Source organism: Alnus glutinosa, chromosome 4 (genome assembly GCF_958979055.1).
Source record: "Alnus glutinosa chromosome 4, dhAlnGlut1.1, whole genome shotgun sequence".
Taxonomy (NCBI): domain Eukaryota; kingdom Viridiplantae; phylum Streptophyta; class Magnoliopsida; order Fagales; family Betulaceae; genus Alnus; species Alnus glutinosa.
The window spans coordinates 1,005,099-1,027,199 of NC_084889.1; the positions used below are offsets into that span (position 1 = coordinate 1,005,099).

Consider the following 22,101-nt stretch of genomic DNA (forward strand, 5'->3'; position numbering starts at 1 on the left):
TCCTCGGACCCCGCTTCCACTCCTGAGGACTGCCTTGCTATGGCAATATTTAGTGAATTTAACGACCTAGCTTTTGTGAAATTAGGTGATGAATCTTGGACTTATGTGGATCGATGAGGATAGAATGTCATTGTTCGCTGATGTTTAATTTTGTATTTTAAAGGCCAGGTTCTCGTCCTTGATCATCGAAGTGGACTTGTATCCATTGATGTTAATACCAATCAAAAGAAGATACTTGCGCCCTCAGATTTGGAGCATGCTGAACGGACATATCTGGTGAAAACATCCGGTGGTGGAAATTTGTTGCTGGTACGAAGGGTGTTCGATTCTTTGAGTTTTGAGCCTTTGGGTCTGCAGGGTATGATTGATTGTTTCGAGGTGTACAAGCTTGTGCTAGATGATGAAAGTGGAAGAGTGGTGGAGCGGGTGGAGGTGAAGAACATAAGAGATGATGCATTTTTCTAGGGAGACAACCAGTCCATATATATTTGTTTCAGCTTCTCACTTTCCGGACTGCCATGCACCCCAACTCCATATACTACACTGATGACTACATTGATACTAAACCATACTACCCCAATGGCCTGATTAACATGGGTATTTTCAATTTGGAAGACGGAACCATTCGACCACACTACAAACCAAATCCTGACCACAAGCATATGTCTCCCCCAATTTGGATACTACCGTCTATGTTGTAGCCAAAAAATGTACGTTTGACATATTTTGTTTTTCTATTATATTATGAAATCAATAGCTAGCATTATTCCAATTGCTTTTCTATTATTATTTCACATTAATTGTGGGTGTTTCGTGTCATATAAATTAAAAAAAAACGATGTTACATTACGTTTGGTACGTCCGCTAGAATAGTGTTTGTTTATCTTGCTATAGGATTATAGGTAAATTAGCTAGTGAGAAATCAAAAGCTTAAATTACGTATGTGTTGTATGCTACTTCTACCCAGTTTTTTTTTTTTTTTTTAAGGAAACATGGGGTTAGTTTTTGGTGTTATTCTTTTTAATAAATTGAGTAACACTTAAAACTACATTTTTATTTTATAATGTTAATGTGATAGTTTCAACTAATCATTGGATCAGTCATTGTTAAAAAAAAAAAAAAAAAAAAAAAAAACTAAAAGTTGGTTGGAACTACCATATCAGCATTGTACGATGATTGTTCCATAAAAGTGTAATTTCTATGATTAATCTAATAAATTTATTATTCATCAAATAAAAAAAATACGAATGCTCAAAGGGCCTATAAAGTGTGATAAATTACCACTTATCTCAAAATGTCAAGCATCAGAATTATTCCTTCAAATTTTTAATAGACCTAATTAATCTTGAAGATTTTAACAAAATAATTGAATTGTTGTTAACTTCTTGAATCATTCATAGATCATGATGCAAAAAAATAAAATAAATAAATAAATCGCCCCAATGGCCATGGCACGTGAACATTGTTTGGATTTCGGGGGTTGTCATATTTTTTGCACAATTTTTATATAACAATTGCACAACAATGCTGAATGCAGATTTGTTTAGCATCTAAAATTAAATAAAATGAAAATGTTGGACACATCAACATTGTTATGTAATTATTGTACAAAATTGTTGTACAACTAACGTATCTCTTTTAAATTAATAAGTTCTAAGTCGTATAACTTGTCATAAAGATGATATTTATTTTTTGTCATTTTGTGATTTTTTTTTTTTTTTACAAGTACAAAGAAAAGACAGGAAAAAAACATTGAGGAACTAGAAAAGACGAAGAGGATTCCTTTCCAAAACAGGTAAGAAAAGGAACCCGCAAAGTAGGGAAATTGAGAATGCAGTTAGAAGAAAATCTAGTCATGGCCTAGGATGCCACATGATGGGCACGTAAGTTTGCACTTTGGTTGATATGACTAGCTATATAGCTAGTAAATGATAGAATAATGGTAGGGAAATCGGAAATGAGAGATGAAATACGCCAGTCTTGAGTGATAGCAAGATTATTGATGGCAAGAGTAGGGGTGGACGCGGGTCGGATTGAGCCGGATTTACATGTTTTCCACAACCTGCCCCGCAGTGAACGGGTTAGAAAATCGGGATCTGCAACCCGCATAGTGAATGGTCAATCCGCTGGACGTCAAGTAGCACGGATCGGGGGCGGATTCTGCGGGTTCCGGTATTCTATTTGTTTTTTTTTTTTTAAAAAAAAAAACTAATCATCATCAAGCAAAATGCTAATTTTCTTCAAAGTTATACAAAGGAGAATGAAAAAATATATATATATTACAATTACAATCAAAATTCAAATTGATAAATAAAGCAAGTGAATAGTTAAATAAATTAACTTGTTAAAATCCATATACATTCTACTCTGTAGCCCATGCCAGACAATTTCACAGTTAGTCTAAGTCATCAACTCATCGGCAACGAAAAAAAAGACATAAACAACATATTACACACAAAAATCAAAGGAAAACTCCCCCAAGAATTTACTCTCCAAATCCATGACAAACAACATAACCCTCAATTCCAAAAAACATAAAATACCCATGTGAAAAATTACAGTAAATCACCAAATCAGAGTCACAAACTGGTCAGACACACCAAAAAGCAAATCAGAATCAATGAATCACGCTGCCAGCAGCTGCTTGATCTTCAAAGGCGCACTTCAATTTTCAAACTTGGAGGGTTTCACACTTTCACGAGAACACGAGATAGTTTGTGACTATTAGGGTTTTTTGGGGGAAATTTTAATGGGTATTAGAAGTATAGCTATTGCGGGGCGGGGCGGGTGTGCGGGTGGGGAAAATTTTAATCCCACAAACCGCCCAATAAAACACGGGTTGCAGTATTTAGGATCCGCACATTTCAAAAATCATTTTAAATCTGTTATTCATGGATCGGGGTAGTGCGGGCTGGGGCGGTTTCGCGGGTGCGAGCGAGTTCTACCCACCCCTAGGCAAGAGTGACAATTAAAGAGTCGCCTTCAAAGATGACAGAATGAAGCTTAAGGGAAGAAGATAATTCTACCGCCAATAAAGCTGCTTGTGCTTCTCCAAAAATAGCTGCACAAGGAGGACAGATTTTTGTCAAACATTGAATGAGTGTACCTGTGGAGTCTCGACAAACAGCAGCTTGAGCAGAGAAATTATTTCGGATAGCTGTATCATAATTAATCTTGTAGGAGAGTGGCTCAGGCTTGGACCAAGTTGCATGTGAAGGGCCATTCTTATGAGACCAAGCAGCAAAATGTTTCTTAGCAAATTTATTAATAGCAGCAAAAACAGACATGGCATTTGGAACAAGAGCTTCATGAAGAGTGTTATTCCTAGCAAACCAAATATGATCACAAGCAACTGTTGCAAAAATTTGAAACAAATGAGAACCTAATGTAGGAATACCAATTTTTCCTGGATAAAGAATGATATCCAACCACTTAGTCATTGAAGAAATATGCAGAGCAAGAGAGTCCAGTGGCCAGAAAGAATTCCTCCAAATCACGCGTGCTATAGGGCAAGCGAAGAACAAATGTACCAAGGAATTTGTTGGGCAAGAGCATAGAGAACAAGAGATATCTAAATCAGGAGCATGAAAAAAAAAAAAAGAAATACAATCCTTTGTGGGGATAATATTTCAAACCATTTTCCAAAGAAATAGCCGCAACCTATGATTAAGGTGAAGTTTCCACAGTCCTTTCCAACTAGAGGAAGGTTTTGGAGAGGGAATAGAAGCCCATTGAGAGGACAACAGATGATAAGCCGACTTTGTTGAAAAATTCCCAGAAGAAGAAGGGGCCCACAAAAGTGCATCTCCATAAGTGCAAATTTTGATCTTCAATATCTCAAGAACAATTGCAGGATTAAACAGAAAACTTATTAAAGACAAATTCCAAGTCAAAGTAACAAGAATAATAAGATTCAAATCGCTAAGGGATAAGAGGTTGAAAAGGCAAAGATCCGTGGCTGAGGTTTAAAACCAAGAAGTGTTGGAACCCATGGTGAAAACCAAACTGTCAAATAACTAAAAACATGAGGTATAAAGCAGGCTCCAGTTGTAAATAGAGGAGTAATAGATTTAATTCCATTCCAAATATAAGAACCTGAAGAAAGTGGACTAGTTAAAAGTTTTCCATATTCGACATATTTGATCTTGAAAAGAGTCGCCCATAGACAATCTTGATTCAAAAGAAGCTTCCAACCCAATTTGGATAAAAGAGAAATATTGACATCCTTCATAAGACGAAACCCTACACCACCTTGATCATTTGGTAAACATAAAGAACTCCAAGATTTAAGGGTTAAGTTATGAGTTTTACCTTTTGGAAAACCCCACCATAAATTCTTAAAAGCGGTATCCAAACGCTTACATAAGATATCAGGAAGAAGGAAAGAGCTCATAGCATAAGAGAGGATATAGGAGGCCATAACCTTAATCAAAACAAATTTTCTTGCTTCGGAAAGAGTTTTTGAGAGCCAACCTTCGATTTTCCCCTACACTTTATCCAAGATATCCATAAAGGAGGCTTGTTTAGATCTGCCAAATAAAATTGGAAGCCCCAAATGCTTAGCATTAAGTTGAGTATTGGCATAAGGGAGAATACCAGCAATCCCAACCTTAGTAAAAGCCGCAGTATTAGCACTAAATAAAATATTTGATTTGGTGACATTGACAGTCTGACTAGACCACATACTATATTTGTTCAAACAATTTTGAATAATAGAAGCTTCACTGGAAGTGGCGTGCGTAAAAATCACCAAATCATCCGCAAAAAGAAGATGATTTAGAGGCATGCAATGGCGGGAAATTTTAAACCCCTTAAGACTATTAAGAAAAAGTCTTAAAAGAACCTCCGTTCCTATAATAAAAAGAAAAGGTGAAAGGGGATCACTTGACTCAATCCACGTGTGGGTCGAAAATGGCCAAAAGGGCAACCATTTAATAATACCGAAAAATAGGTTGTGGAGATACAGAGACAAATCCAATTAATCCATTGAGCGAGAAAGCCCAGTTTTTTCAATATGGACAAAATAAAACCCCACTCCATCTTATCAAAAACCTTCTCCACATCGATATTGACAGCCATCAACCCACCCTGACCCCTCTTTGATTTAAGAGTATGAAACATCTCATGAGCAAGAATTGAGTTATCTTGAATGTGATGCCCAGGCACCAAAGCTGTTTGAAAATGGGAGATAATTTTAAACAAAAGAGGCTTAAGCCTATTAGCCAGCAGTTTAGATATAATCTTGTAAATAATATTGCATAGACTAATATGCCTAAAATGGTTAATAGAAGAAGCCCCTATACACTTAGGAATCAGAGCAATAAAGGAGTGATTTTGCTCGCGAAGAAGACGATTGTATAGGAAAAAATTCTCAACTATCTTAAGAACTGTGTGCTTGATAGAATCCCAATACTTGACATTAAACAGAGCCGTAAAACCATCCGGTCCAGGTGCCTTAGAACAACCCAAACTGGTGAGAGACTCATAAACCTCAGAATCAGTTGGAGTAGCACAAAGATGTGTATTGTCCTTATCTGTGATAACCTAATCAAATAAATTTGAAAGCTTGATCTACAGGAAATGAAGGACTCGTAGAGGTGAATAGATCCTTGAAAGGACTAGTAAAACAATTGTCAATATCAGACCTGTCCTGGAATCAACTCCCATTTGAAGATTGCAGAAGAGAAATAGAATTCCATCGCCTGCTAATAATGGTACTTGTATGAAAAAACCTAGTATTAAGATCAGAGGTAGTTAACCATAGTTCTCTGGATTTAGATTTTCAAAGAGATTCCTCCTGTTTTAGATTTCATCTAAAAGATTCTAAAGATGAAGCTCCAGTGCTAGATTGGAGTCTGAAGGAGCTTGTTGAACCAGATCAAGAAAAGCCAAGGTAGAATTCAGCTTTGTTGTAATATCCCCAAAATATTGTTTGTTCCATTGTTTAATAGCAGTCTTGGTGAGCTTTAGTTTCTGAGATAAACAGAAGGATGGAGAACCAGCAACTGGAGTAGACCATGCTTCTTCGATGACTATTCCACAAGTTGGATCACGGGTCCAAAAATCTTCAAATCTAAAAGGACGAGGCAAGGATGGGGTGGGAAGGGAAAAATTTAAAAGAAGAGGATTATGATCAAAGCTAAAGGCAGGAAGATGGGTGACTAGATAAGAAGGGAAAAAATGGATCCACTGAATATTTGTAATACTCCTATCCAGACGCTCTTTGATCAAACCAGCACCTTGTCGGTGATTTGACCAAGTAAAGGGATTACCAGAAAAACCCAAATCAACAATTTCAAATTCAGACATAAAATCAAACATAGGATTAGAAATTAAGCTATTATAAGGCCGACCACCAATTTTATCATCTGGAGAAATAATAGTGTTAAAATCTCTTATGCAAAGCCAAGAATCATTATGAGATGCACCCAACCCTTCCAAGGTGTGCCAGAAATGCAAGCTCAAATGCTTATAAGGAGGACCATAAACAAAAGAAAGCAAGCATTTCACAACAGGATTCATAGAAGAATACCAAACACAGATAATATTATTACAAACATAAAAACTAAAAATAAACATCAGTTTTCCAAGCTAGCAAAAGACCCCCTTTAGAACCAGAGGGAGGTGCCTGGACTATCAAAGTAAAACCTAGTTAGTGCAAAATAGGGTTAGCTACAAGAGGAGCAGTCTTTGTTTCAATCAAAAAATGGATATCAGGATTATGTTGCCTGATAATAGCCCGTAAACAACGAATTGTAGAGGGTTGAGCTAGACCTATACAATTCCAAGAGAGTACTATCATGGACCCGGAGGGGGCATGGCAAAGCCAGTCGCCTCAAAGTGGGCAGGAGAATGAACTCCTGTATGAGTTTTTGAATGAGGACCTGCATCAACCAAAACCTATTGTGTTACACTCCTGGACTTAACCCCAGCTTTGTAAACCTTTTTTTGCCACTGATGGAGTAGAAGGGGAATAAGCCTTCTTGTCCAAACGGTCCGGGAAAGAAGAAGCTACTGGCAAAGGAAACTATGATTCTTGAGCTAGTGGAGAATTCTTTAGAGTAGTGAGGGCATGGGCTACCAATAACATACGGTCTTGGAAGGTACTATAAGTAGCCAATTTCTTTGATGGAGTGGGAAAGAGCTTTGATATATTAGAAACTGAAGTACACTTCTGCCCCGTGATCTTGCTCAGCTCAGAGAGGGATGTCGGGTAATTTTTCAGCTGTTGGTGACTTCCCATTTTTGGCAAAGCCTGAGGTCTTGGGCAGATAGGGATGGTAATGGGTGGTTCCTTTTGCTAGAGAAGGGTGGAGCTTGCGGTGGGTAGGTGCAGTGGATGAGTAAACTGGAGGAGTGTGATGTGGAGACATGCGAGTGTGTATTTGGAAAGGTGGTGGAGGGAGCGTGACTATAGGGTGGGTGTAAATAGTGGAGCTGACAAGTAAGTGAGTGTGAGGATAATCCGACAAAACAGAGGAACCAGAAACATTTGAAGAATGTAATTGAGGGGTGGAAGAAGGACTAACCGCAAAATGATGTATAGGTGTTGGTGGAGAAGGAGAAACCGGATCAGTTTCTAATGGAGGACCTTGATAAAAATGGAGTGTTGATGGCCCAAAGAGTGTAAGGCCCAAAGAGGAGTGGCCCATTACACCCGTGACCTGCTGGGCAAGTTGGAGATGGCTGGTATAGTTGTGTTGGTCCGTTGGGCCGTGTACAGATGGGCCCGTAAATGAGTGGCCCATGGTAAAAAAATGATCCTGAGTAGGGCTGTGATATGAAGGTTGAGGACCAGTCGCTGGGCTTGAGTAGGCCGGGTCTAGAATAATACCCAACAGCTGATCCGGACAATGTAAGTTTGCCCTTCCCCTTTGCAGACGTGTCCAAGTTTGGCTAGAGAGACATGGATGAATGAGGGCTAAGTCCGGTGTCATGTTGTCCTTGCTCTCGCACGTGTGGATGGAACCTTGGTGTAGATGAAGCTTCCTCAACAAACTTTAGTGGAGAATAACGGGGAGGCTGCATGGTGGTCGTCGGACCTACTAAAGGGGCCCGTAAGAAGAAACCCGAACCCAAATCCTCGGTGCAAAGTAAAGATCGGAGATCTCCTGGGATACGAACTAGCCGAGATGAAGGAGGAGAACGAGTTTCGGGGTAGACATAATTGTGTAAAGACACCCCATACATATCATGAGGACCTGGTTGAGTAGGAGCTGGGCAAAAAGACTTACAGTGACCCATCAAGCCACACAAAAGTACAGTAGTCTGCCAACCTTTCATAGAGAAATTTTATCCCTAAAGATAGAAGTCTAGGATGGGGAAGGTGAAAACCAGGCACCAGAGGCTTGGATACATCCAAGACAACGCGCATACGAAGGTGGTGATGACATAATTCCAGGACAATCACCATTATCAACATCTAGAACATCGTTACCAATAAACTTTCATATTTTAATGGCATTAACGGTCGTCATATTTTGTAGGGGCAGACCATGAACTTGTACCCAAAAGGCACATGTAGACAAAATAACTTCAGCATTTGTAAGCTCATGAGGCCATTGTTTAACCACCAATAAAGCATCTTTGATGTTCCATGGTCCATTATCCATTATTTTTATGACAAATTCAGCATTAGATACCGTAAAAAGAAGATGTTTAGCATGAATAAGGTTTACCTCAAAGGGGGTAGCAAATTTCCATGAGAGGGACAAGATATCCCAAATCGTGTACACCGAAGGAGGATTTGGCGAGATAATACACCCAAGAAAACGGAAAGAGTCGTTTTGTGGAAGGGCTATAGGTGCCGACTCCAAGGGGAAAGGATCAGCACAATTGAGAGCAGCAGTTTCCTTGATTAGGGCCTGGAGATTGATGGATTCGGTTGCCATAAATAGGAGATGTGGGGAAGATGAGAGGGATGCGGTGATAGTGATAGAAAAGGATGGTGAATAAAGGTGAAAAAACCTAGTTATTTGTTAGAGAGAAGGTAGAGGTTCTCTCACTAGAAGTGAAAGATAACAAGCATAATTAGTCTTCATTTTGTGATTTAATGAGAATCCCATGAAACCAACTTGACGAAATAAAATCAAAACATCACATTAAAATAAAATAAATGAAATAAAAACCAAGTTGATAAAAGGTCTAAAATACCCCTACCTTTTGTAGCTGTCCTTACCTGAATATGGGGGGCTCTACAGAAAGAGTCTAAAAATGCTCTTTACGATTTTTTAAGTAAAAATGAAGGAGGAATACAAATATACGATGATTTGTTGGCTGCTGGGTGTAGATATTGTCAAATGCTCTGCCTTAATTTGTTGCTTATGTTTCCCATTTCTATTTTCTTTGGTGTCTCTGTCTGTGATGAGCGGAGCTGGATGAAGTGACAAGGAGCGACATCGTTTGGTCTCAAAGCATAAAGAGTGATGATTTTTATTTTTTTATTTTTTTTTATAGATTTTTTAAAGATAAGTTTTTAAAATATTACTTATTATTTTTAAATTAAAAATCTTAGTAATAACTCCCCATTAAGTAGAATAAGTAACACAGCCGGCCATTAGATAGCATATATATTCTAAAAAAAAAAAGCTGACAAGTGTTATGCCATTTTTATAAATAATAAAATTTGTTTGGGCAAATCCTTTAATTGTCCTTTTCAGAAATTAAGTGGTATATATATATATTCTGGAAAAAAAAATAAAAAAATAAAAAATAACACATTTGTTTGGGCAAATCCACTTATTTGGATCATATTCTAGTGTGATTTGAATAAGAGAAATGTTAGACATTACATTATTATCTAATTATCCAACTTTGTTGATGTGGTAATGTTAATATAGTCATTGGATTTTTCCTTTTTTCTTTTTGGATACATTTCGTCATTGATTGTATATTGTATAGTATCTTAAAACAAACACATTATTTTTTTTAAAAAAAAACTCTTCCCCCTTTTATATTGAAAAACCAATTGTGGATTTTTAATCCCAAAACAAAAATTCAGCATAAATTTGAACCATTAAATATTGACTTTGAATTTGAATTCATGATCGATTCACTATCTATTTTTATAGATAGTTTTCATGAATAAAATAAAAAAAATCAAACAGCAATCTTGTACTACAATAATAGGCTATAATAATAAGGGGAGTGATTTTTACACTCACACTACACAACAATGGCACAACACCAAAGCACAATGGAGTGGGGTCCATGTGTGGGCTACACTCAATTGTGCCTTGGTGTTGTGTTATTGTTGTGTAGTGTGAATGTTTTAATCGTTTCTCTAATAATAAATAATAAGAGGATATTTTTTTTAAAAAAATCATTGAACAATTAAAAATAAAATAAAATAATTAGTATTTTTTTCTTCTCTTAAGTTAACTAAGTTTAATTTACACTTAAGTTAAAAAAATAATAATAAATAAATAAACAGTTAACCAGATACTTTTGGCCTTTGTAAGAACCTTTTGAATCACTACTAAAACAAATATAGGAATATTAACATTAATTGCAGTACTGTATAGAAAAAGTTAACTACTTGAAGACGAAGAGATTTGAAATGTCATTTGATTGTCGATCGAGTTGGGATTTGAGGGCATGAGTTGCATAAGAATAAAATGGCTACTTTAGATACTTTTGGACGCATGGATTTCGTGGCATGCCTTAATTAAAACATTGTCTTAACCAAAAAGAAAAAAATAAAAATAAAAAAATAAAGAAAGAAGAAGAAGAAGAGTATTCATGAATACATACTGCTCATTACGTACTAATTTAAGAGAACATTACTACATACATAAACTTAAGAGAACATTACTACCGGCATATACCCGGTTCCATGTCAAGGCATTACATACTGCTCATTACGCATAACAAGATAAAAACTTTAATCCTAACAGTAAATTATTTAACATAAAGTCATAAAGATAAAGATAAGATAAACACTTATAGTTGGAAACCATAACAAATACTTAATGGTGGTCATTCCTCATGTAGTTCTCCCTTTTCTCTTTGGCAGTGAAGCAACGTCCAAACCAACTCTTGAAGCACTCGTACACCGCAGAAAGATGATGATCCTTCTGGTGCTGCAGCATTCCTTCCTGGTTGCTGAAGGTTTGAAAACACATGTGGCATTGAACTAGTGGAGCCATAGTAGCTCTTGAGTCTTTAAGATCAACTGAGAGCTTGAAGAGATAAGGGGTAACTTGGCTTGTATGTTTACTACGCGCAATGGTCAATGGGGATGGTATTCTTAAATATAATTGATCTTTATTACCGTGTGGTTATTTATTTTTTTTGTGCTGCAGCATTCCTTCCCAGTTGCGGAAGCTTTGGGAACACATGTGACATTTAACTAGTGGAGCCATGGTAGCTCTTGAGTCTTGAAGATTAGCTGAGAGCTCGGAGAGGTAAGGGGTAAGTTGGCTTGTATGTTTTTTGTGCGCAATGGCCAATAAGGATGGTATCCCTAAATATAATTGATCTTTATTATCATGTAATTATTTATGTCTTCGGGTGTTGCACCATTCATTCCTGGTTGTGGAAGGTTTGGAAACACATATGACATTGAACTGTTGGAGCCATGATAGCTCTTGAATCATGAAGATCAGCCGAGATCTAGGAGAGGTAAGGGGTAACTTGGCTTGAATATATTACTGTGCGCAATGGCCAATGGGGATGGTATTCTTAAATATAATTTATCTTTATTATCGTGTAGTTATTTACGTCTTCTAGTGTTGAAGCATTCATTCCCGGTTGCGGAAGGTTTGAGAACACATGTGGCATTGAACTAGTGGAGCTATGATAGCTCTTGATCTTGAAGATCAGCCGAGAGCTCGGAGAGGTTGGGGGTAACTTGGCTTGTATGTTTACTGTGCGCAATGGCCAATGGAGATGGTAGTCTTAAATATAATTGATCTTTATTATCGTGTGGTTATTTATTTCTTTTGGTGCTGCAACATTCCTTCCCCGTTACGGAAAGTTTGGGAACACATGTGGCATTTAACTGGTGGAGCCATGGTAGCTCTTAAGTCTTGAAGATGAGCTGAGAGCTCTGAGAGGTAGGGGTAACTTGGCTTGTATATTTACTGTGTGCAATGGCTAATGGGGATGGTATTCCTAAATATAATTGATCTTTATTATCATGTAGTTATTTATGTCTTCGGGTGTTGCAGCATTCCTTCCTAGTTGCGGAAGGTTTGGAAACACATGTGGCATTGAACTAGTGGAGCCATGATAGCTCGAGTCTTGAAGATCAGCAGAGAGCTAGAAGAGGTAGGGCGTAACTTGGCTTGTATATTTACGGTGTGAAATGGCTAATGGAGATGGTATTCCTAAATATAATTGATCTTTATTATCATGTAGTTATTTATGTCTTCGGGTGTTGCAGCATTCCTTCCTGGTTGCGGAAGGTTTGGAAACACATGTGGCATTGAACTAGTGGAGCCATGATAGCTCTTGAGTCTTGAAGATCAGCCAAGAGCTAGAAGAGGTATGGGGTAACTTCACTTGTATATTTACTGTGCACAATGGCCAATGAGGATGGTATTCTTAAATATAAGTGATATTTATTATCGTGTAGTTATTTATGTCTTCTGGTGCTGCAGCATTCCTTCCCGGTTGTAGAAGGTTTGAAAACACATGTGGCATTGAACTGGTGGAGCCATGGTAGCTCTTAAGTCTTGAAGATCAGCCGAAAGATAGGAGTGGTAGTGGTACTTGGCTTGTATGTTTACTGTGCACAATGGCCAATGGGGATGTTATTCTTAAGTATAAGCTATCTTTATTATCATGTAGTTATTTATGTCTTCTGGTACTGTAACATTCCTTCCCGGTTGCGGAAGGTTTGGGAACACAAGTGGCATTGAACTGGTGGAGCCATGGTAGCTCTTGAGTCTTGAAGATCAGCCGAGAGTATGGAGAGGTAGGGGGTAACTTGGTTTGTATGTTTACTATGCGCAATGACCAATGGGGATTGTATTCTTAAATATAATTGATCTTTATTATCATGTGTTTATTTATTTCTTCTGGTCCTGCAGCATTCCTTCCCGATTGCAGAAGGTTTGAGAACATATGTGACATTTAACTGGTGGAGCCATGTTAAACTATTGAGTTTTGAAGATCAACCGAGAGCTTGAAAAGGTAGGGAGTAACTTGGCTTGTGTGTTTATTGTGCGCAATGGCCAATGAGGATGGTATTCCTAAATATAATTGATCTTTACGTAGTTATTTATGTCTTCAGGTGTTGTAGCATTCCTCAATGGTTGCAGAAGGTTTGGGAATACATGTGGCATTGAATTGGTGGAGCCATGATAGTTCTTGAGTCTTAAAGATCAGCCAAGAGCTAGGAGAGGTAGAGGGTAACTTGACTTGTATGTTTACTGTGCGCAATGGCCAATAGGGATGATATTCTTAAATATAATTGATCTTTATTATCGTATATTTATTTATGTCTTTTGGTGTTGCAGCATTCATTCCCGATTGGCATTGAACTGGTGGAGCCATGGTAACTCTTGAATCTTGAAGATCAGCTGAGAGCTTGAAGAGGTACGGAGTAACTTGGCTTGTATGTTTACTGTGCGCAATGGCCAATGGGGATGATATTCTTAAATATAATTGATCTTTATTATCGTGTAGTTATTTATTTCTTCTGGTGCTGTAGCATTCCTTCCCGGTTGCGGAAAGTTTGGGACATGTGACATTTAACTGATGGGTAGCTCTTAGTCTTGAAGATCAGTCGAGAGCTCGGAGAGGTAACGGGTAACTTGGCTTTTATATTTATTGTGCACAATGGCCTATGAGGATGGGATTCTTAAATATAATTGATCTTTATTATCATGTAGTTATTTGTCTTCTAGTGCTACAGTATTCCTTCCCGGTTGCAGAAGGTTTGGGAACATATGTAACATTAAACTGTTGGAGTCATGGTAGTTCTTGAGTCTTGAAGATCAGCCGAGAGGTAGGAGAGGTAGGGAGTAACTTGGCTTGTATGTTTACTGTGCGTAATGGCCAATGAGGATGGTATTCTTAAATATAATTGATCTTTATTATCTTGTAATTATTAATGTCTTTTGGTGCTGAAGCAGTCCTTCCCCGGTTGCGGAAGGTTTGGAACACATGTGACATTGAACTGGTGGAGCCATGGTAGCTCTTGGATCTTAAAGATCAGCCTACAGGTAGGAGAGGTCAGAGGTAACTTAGCTTGTATGTTTATTATGCGCAATGGTCAATGGGGATGGTATTTTTAAATATAATTTATCTTTATTATCATGTAGTTATTTATGTCTTCTAGTGCTGCAACATTCCTTCCCAGCTGCGGAAGGTTTGAGAACACATGTGACATCGAACTGGTGGAGCCATGGTAGCTCTTGAGTCTTGAAGATCAGCCGAGAGCTCGGAGAGGTAGCGGGTAACTTTGCTTCCCTTTATTCTCTTCCTAGCTTTAGTGTTTTACGGTGAAATCTTATCGTCCTTCGATGTTTTGTGGCGAGATTTGACCATCCCTTGGTATTTGCGATGAAATCCGACCGTCTCTTGGTGTTTGCAATGAGATCCGACTGCCCCTTGGTATTTGCAGTGAAATCCGACCACCCCCAAATGGTTTATTGTGAGATTCAACCGTTCGTTGTAGTCTTCTAGTGAGTTTTCAAAAAAAAAAAAAAACTCAAGATTAAACAAATTTCCACCTTGAGTTTGATGGAGGATATTAAGTATATCAGAAGTTCAAAAATCCAAGCTATAGTTGAATACAATCACTTACCCACAGCTGAAGACTGTGACCTAATTACAGTTGAAGACTATCATTTAGTCATAGTTTTGAGATTGTGACCTAGCGACAGTTGAAGTCTATCACCTAGTCATAGTTGACGACTATTACCTAGTTGTAGTTGAAGTCTATTTGTATTATCTAATTCTCTTATAAATAGGAGCTTGTTATATTGTAAACATTGCTCAAAGAAATAAGAGCAAAATGTAATCTTTTGGGCCTTATCCTGTGGCTGTAAGTCAGACCGACCATGTAATTCTTTGTCTATTTATTTATAATTTTCGCATTATATTATCTTTCAGGTGGCATCCCCCTTTGATAAGGTCTGGTTTGATACTCAAATTCCCATGTTGTTGATTCCTAGCAATGACAAAATCAAGAAAGAACAGAGTTTATACAACATCACTAACTCAAAAATCTCTGACGGTAACCTCCCCATGCCTTACAATGGATGAGGTTGCGATTCTTCCTTCAATTGGTTGAGCTTTGTAACTAACACTTGGTCCATTACCTTCTTCAACCCCTTTAGGAAAGCGAAAATCTATCTCTCACATCTTCAAAAACTGGTAGGCTTTAGAAATTGGCCCAGTAAGTAGTATACAGTCACAAAAGTTACATTGTCCTAGGACTTGCTTCCACTCTTGAGGACTACCTTGCTGTGGCAATATTTGGTAACTTTAAGTACCTGGCTTTCATGAAATTAGGTGAAGAATCTTGGACTTATGTGGATAAATATAAGCAATTAGTGTTCGTTGATGTTTTGTATTTTAAAGGCCAAGTTCTCGCCCTTGATTATCGAAGTGGGCTTGTATCCATTGACATTAGTACCAATCAAAAAAACATACTTGCGCCGGTAGATTTGGAGTATACTGAATGAACATATATGTTGGAAACATCTAGGGGAAATTTGTTGCTGGTACGGAGGTTGTTCGATTCTTGGCCTTTTGAGCCTCAAGGTCAGGGTATGACTGGTTGTTTCGAGGTGTACAAGCTTGAGCTAGATGATGAAAGTGGAAGGGTGGTGGAATGGGTTGAGGTGAAGAACATTGGAGATGGTGCCTTGTTCTTGGGAGACAACCAGTCCACATCTGTTTTAACTTCTCACTTTTTTACACATGCACAGAGAGAGAGCCAAAAAAAAAAAGGCGAAGAGTATTTATGAATAATTCGGAGTAATTTAAGAGTATATTACTACATGCATAAACGTGGTTCCATGCCAAGCATTACACATAACAAGATAAACACTTCATAATCCTAACAGTGAATTATTTAACATAAAGATAAAGATAAACACTTGATAGATATGAACCATAAGTACTAATTACTGGTCTCCATTCAAGTGGTTGTCACGCCCACACCCACTCTTAAAGCACTTGTACACCGCAGAAGGATGGACATTCTTCTAGTGCTGAAAGCATTCCATCCCAGGTGCGGAAGTATTCGGAACAAATGGGGCATTCAACTGCTGGTGGTGGATTCATGTTAGTTCTTGAAGATCAGTCGAGAGGAGAGGTAGGGGGCTAACACTTGGTTTGTTTACGGTGTGTAATGGCGATGGTAAGATTTTTAAATATAATTTCTCTTTTGACGCCACAATCTCGTGTAGTTATTTATGTCTCAATACTGTGACAAAATCAGCCAAAAAATGACCCAAAAAAAAATCTTTAATTTGACGTAAAACCACTTGCCCCTCCTCTCAAACTCTCTTCCAACCCTCATTTCCTGATATTTCTCTCATGTGCAAGCCCAAGTAATAATAATGATCAAACTGAACAAGCCCAAAGCCATTGAACCAATGCCTTCGTGTCTACCTAGAGCCCAAAGTTTCCTTGGGGTAAAAACAGAAGCTTGAACTTCTTCCACATGCACTATAAGTACAAACGCATCAACCCTAACTATTAACTTTTAAAATTTCTAATCCTCAAATATTTGAAAGATAATATAATGTGGAGTATAAATAAATAGACAAAAAGAATTACGTGATTTGATCTATGACTTATGTTCATAGGATAAAGCCCAAAGGGTTACATTTTGCTCTTATTTCTTTGAGTGATATTTACAATATAACAAGTTCATATTTATAGGTGAATTAGATAATACAAATAGATTTTAACTACAACTAAGTAATAGTCTTCAATTGTAGTTAGGTTACAATCTTTAACTATGACTAGGTAAGTGATAGTTTTCAACTGTAGCTTGGATTCTGGAACTTCTGATATACTCTAACACCTCCTTAAACTCAAGGTGGAAATTTGTTGAATCTTGAGTTTGATTTTTTTTTTTTTTGAAAACTCACTGGAAGATTACAATGAACGATTGAATCTAGCTGTAAACCATTTGGGGGTGGTCGGATTTTGCCGCAAAACACCAAGGGGCAGTAGGATCTCATTGCAGACACCAAGGAACGGTCGGATTTCACTGCAAATACCAAGGGACGGTCAAATCTCGCCTCAAAACATCGAAGGACGATAAGATTTCACTGTAAAACACTAAAGCTAGGAAGAGAATAAAGGGAAGAAAAATAAAAAATTGAGATCTATAGGATCGAACATTGGCGTTAGCTATAGCTTTGATACCATAAAATATAATATAATGCGGAATATAAATAAATAGATTTAAAGAATTACGTGGTTTGGTCTATGACCTACGCCCACAAGATAAAGTCCAAACAACTATATTTTGCTCTATTTCTTTGAGTAATGTTTACAATATAACAAGCTCCTATTTATAAGAAAATTAGATAATACAAATAGACTTCAACTACAACTAGGTAATAGCACTAAGTGATAGACTTCAACTGTAGTTAGGTCACAGTCTTTAACTGTGACTAGCTAGGTGATAATCTTCAACTGTTATAGTTCATAATCTTCAACAGTGAATAAGTGATAGACTTAATTTGTAGCTTGGATTCTTGAACTTCTGATATACTTTAACAATATCAAGCACCTAATAAGAAATATAAATGAACAAAAAAAAAACGATGTTACATTATGTTTGAAATGCTTGAATAGCGTTTGTTTATCTAGCTAGAGAATTATAAGTAAAGGGGAATGATTCATACACTACTAGTGCACAACCCCACCACAATGGTGTCTTGGGATTGTGCACTAGTTGTACACTAGTTGGGGTTGTGCACTAGTTGGGGTGGGACCCATGGTGTCTCAGGGTTGTGCATTAGTTGTATTTTTATCATTTTCCAAATTAGTAAGAAATCAAAAGCTTAAATTATTGGAATAATTTCAATTTTAAGGATGGATCGAGTCACAACTTTTGATGTTAAGAAGATTAAAATTGAAAATATTCACACCTTATTACTGCACTTTCCTTGTTACTTTAGTGTTTATGAAATTATGATATCCGCTTATGTTCGTATTGATTTTGTTTTTAGGTTTTTTTTTTTTTTTTTCCTATTCAAATATGGGGCGAAAGAAAAGGAAAAATACGACAAGATAAAACACAAAAAAGTAAGCAACCCAAACAACCAAAATCAACCATATATAGAACGGCGCTAAAACAAATTAACACGCTAATCAGCATGAATGGGTCAAATTAATTAACGACCCACCCATAAAGAGAACCAAAGCAGTCCCAAAGGGCGACAAAGCAAAGGGCGCAGGAAGGGACAAATCTTCCGGAATCGTTGCAAGCACAACATATATATGTTGTTTATTTGTGATACATTTTTTTACAAATCATTCATTAAATTTGTATATATATAGTGTACATCTAGCAGGTCTCTTCCCAAAACATTATTAACATTAGAGAACACATAATTCATTGAAGCCAAACTGCATAAGAAAGGCTGAAAGAATTAAAAGTTCTTAAGGTTTGTTTTAAAATGCCGCAAGTTAGTCAGATTTTTAACTCCCCCGGCGAAAAGACAACATGTTTAGTAATTTTTTTGCTAGTGTTTGTTTGGGCTTTAGCAGTGGTTTGACCATCACTAAAGCTTCTTTTTCAGTGTTGGGTGGTCCTACTATACCACCCCATGTGGTGGTTGGAGGTGGTGCCAACTTTGAGATAGGAGGCCCACAATTTTTTCATTTGGCTAACATGCATGACAATGCAACGTCGTGGCACTGCCACATCAGGGAGTAAAAAAGGAATATTTGTTGAATAATGCTATACGTAGGATTTTTATCCCCTCAAATATATATGATTTGTCTTATAAAATTATCATTTAATTAAAATTTAATTGTGATCCATCCTAAATTCAATTGTAATTTTAAAAAACACATCACTTTTAAAGGGATAATAGGAGAATAAAAGTCTTAGGTATAGCACTATTTGTATTTGTGTAGTTTGAAAGTTCATTTCCTCGTGAAAATGTATATGAAAGCGCCACTAAAAAATCCAGACAAGTTCTTAATTTTTTTTCTAAGCTAGCCAAGGTTAAGAAGGTTAATTAATTAGTAGGTAACCTAGCTGTTTGTTTAGTGGAGCTTGGTTGTCTGGCTTGTTTACTTTGACTAGTTAATTAATCTCAAGCCAATTTGCGTTTGACTATTCGTATAACCGAATGAGATCGTGATGGGATTGACAGAAACAATATAGAATTAGCACATTTCTTGATCAGAATCTAAAAAAATTTGTCAAACGTGGTATGCTTCCCATCATAAAATTTTAGCTTTTTTTTTTTTTAAAAAAAAATTATTATTATTAAAAATAGAGATTTTTAACAATTTTATTACTCAAATTGCTAGCAAACCGATCGAACAGAAAATTGCTGAAAATGTTGAGACAAGTGTACTCCATAGGAAATTGCTGAAAATCTAAATCATTTCCACAATCAGGAGTACAAATTAAAGTGATGAATTTCAAACCAAAGAAGGACCAAGTTTAATTGGAATTTAGCATAAGCAAAGATAACTTCAACAAGACAACAACTATATAGAGATCGAGGAGCCACTAGTTTGTACAAGAAAGTAGTTTTACTGTACGTAGCAAATGTGTACATAGAGATCGAGGAGCCACTAGTTTGCACCTTTAGCCTCAGGAAACAAGAAACTTGGCAAGGGACTGGCCCTTGGCGACCTTGGCGGCGGCTCAGAAAGCTTGTTCCCAGAACTATCGTAATGAATAACTCCAGAAAACTCCGGTGGCCGGCATCTCTCACCCATCAAGATCCCTTTCTGCCACAAGCCACCTTCTCCAAAGCCTCCCTCCGGTAGTACTCGAGCACCAATATCAGCTTCAGATTCATCACCACCTTTTTTCTTGTACGTGATTGGATTTGCCTGGTTACTGATAGTTGTCACGAGCTTCTTGGGGGACGCCAGAGGTGACTTAGTTGAAATTGCTGAAGAACGGCGCGAATGTTTGGCACACAAAGCCACCATAGCCGCAACCGAGATAAGCAAGCCGATTGCTAGGGGCACCGAGCCAAACTGGTGGCTGCCATGTTCAGAAATTAGACGTACCATTTCATGAATTAATGTTGCCTGAAATTGTTCAATGCAAATTTGGAGGACGCTTGAATGATGAGCGCGCTTGTATATATATTGGTGGTTAATTTCTTATTTTTTGTGATCGTTAGCTTTGGCCGGTGGAGGTGGGAGAAGTAGGGGAAGACTTCTCACATCTTCTTTGTGCCTTCATCATGTCTTTAGCCCAATAAAGAATAGTATTAAATTAGGTTAGTTGTGGGTCAATTATTGGTAAATTAGTGAAAATAATTTTCCCAGGACATTGAACCTTCTAACTCCCTTCCCATACATATCACCCAAATATCGGGTGTAGTTCATATGAATTGCGATGATCTTTATAGTCGTTGTTTATCTGACTTGCGTGCAATTTGAACAGTTTCACAAATAAGACAAGTATGAAGTTCACTTGTCTCGAGTAGCCTGCAGGTGTACGTGTAGGACTATGATGCATGTAAGAGTCACAGCTGATACTGCATTTCAAGATACTAAGTTAATGTCGTTGACTCGTTAGGATATCAAATTTGATATTTTCTCTTTTGAATCAGCTTTTCTTTCGCCATTTAAGAAAATATTTATTTTTATCATTTTGGAAGGGTTTTAAGTACCAAATTTTGTCAGAATTCATAATCTGATAAGTATTTTATGTAATAAATAGAGTTTTGTCATTTTTGGCAAAATTTGGTTTTTCCCAGCTGTTTAATTAAGCTCGCTTGTGGGCTTAGTTCAATACTTCGATCGATGTTGAGAATAAACTCTCAGAATTTCAGAAAAATCATTTGTTTTTCCCTTGGGCAACCAGAGTTTCCTCTCCCCTAGCCTATTCGATATTGTCTACTTTCCTAAATTACCTTACAACCTTCAACAATACTTTATGCTTACTAGCTATCACACGTTGCCAGATAAATCCCAGATATGTTCGGCATTAGACCACTTGTCCGGTGCAAGTAGGCCTAGTTCATATATGAAGTTGTTCAAATTGCACGCAATTCGAATAATCAATAACAAAGGTTTCCAATCTAGCTAGTTCATATATGCAACAACATTTCCATTTATTGTTCATAATTAAGGTGATTGTTGCCAATAACTTCAAGAAGAAATTTGAGGTAAATAGATTAATCCAACGATATGCAAATCTTGTTCGAACGAACCCGCCAAATACTATTTAGTTCTAACTCAAAGAGCTTCAATCGCTTTGATCAATTTCTAATTCGATCGTAACTCGTTCGATTGAAGTGATGAGGTCTGCTAGTAAATTCCTAAGAGCTTTATTCGATATTTCAATTGAGTTTTGTTTCGTTCGATCGAACTTGTGACAAGATAGTTTTGTCATTTTGTTTTTAAGGTTGTGATTCTACTTCTATTTAAAGCTCAATAGGACAGCTTGGTCGCCCTAGAGAGTGAGTTTTTTTTTTTTCAATTTTCCTCCAACTTTATGATATTTTTTGAATTTGTAGAATAATTGTGTGTTACTGTGCTTGGAGATTCGATCCGGAATCGAGTCCAAACTGTGTTCAATATGCTTAGGCCAGATCAACCTGAAATGAATATTAATTACAGTACTAGTACTCTTTAATAATTTAACAAATACACGAGATAATTAAATCTCACATAACTTATTAGTTATTACACGTATACATGCCTTCTATTCTTCTAACTCTCCTCACCGATTGTTCCCGGCCTTCCTCTTTCTTTTTCTTTTTTTTTTTTTTTTTTTTTTTTTTTTTTTTTTTTTTTTCTGAGGGGATCTTTTGGGCAATGCCAAGGATGCAAATGTAAGTTCAACGTACCAAGTATGAACTCCTAGTCGGTCACCAATTTTTTGGATGAATTGTAATAAACTATTAATTATATTATTATTATTTTACACGATTACCATTTTGTTGATGTATTATATTTTCTTCTTTAACGATTTAT

General features: G+C 37.0%; 1 protein-coding gene across 1 annotated transcript; it reads right to left on the bottom strand.

The window, feature by feature from the left end:
• Nucleotides 1-19,576: 19,576 nt before the first annotated feature.
• Nucleotides 19,577-20,329, bottom strand: LOC133866861 (uncharacterized). Its single transcript, XM_062303515.1, has one exon. The coding sequence runs from the start codon at nt 20,182-20,184 to the stop codon at nt 19,735-19,737; it is 450 nt and encodes a 149-aa protein (XP_062159499.1). The 5' UTR covers nt 20,185-20,329; the 3' UTR covers nt 19,577-19,734.
• Nucleotides 20,330-22,101: the final 1,772 nt, after the last annotated feature.

Bases quoted from the DNA above. Each gene is read 5' to 3' on its own strand.
- LOC133866861 (XM_062303515.1), bottom strand. From the start codon at position 20,184: ATGGTACGTCTAATTTCTGAACATGGCAGCCACCAGTTTGGCTCGGTG.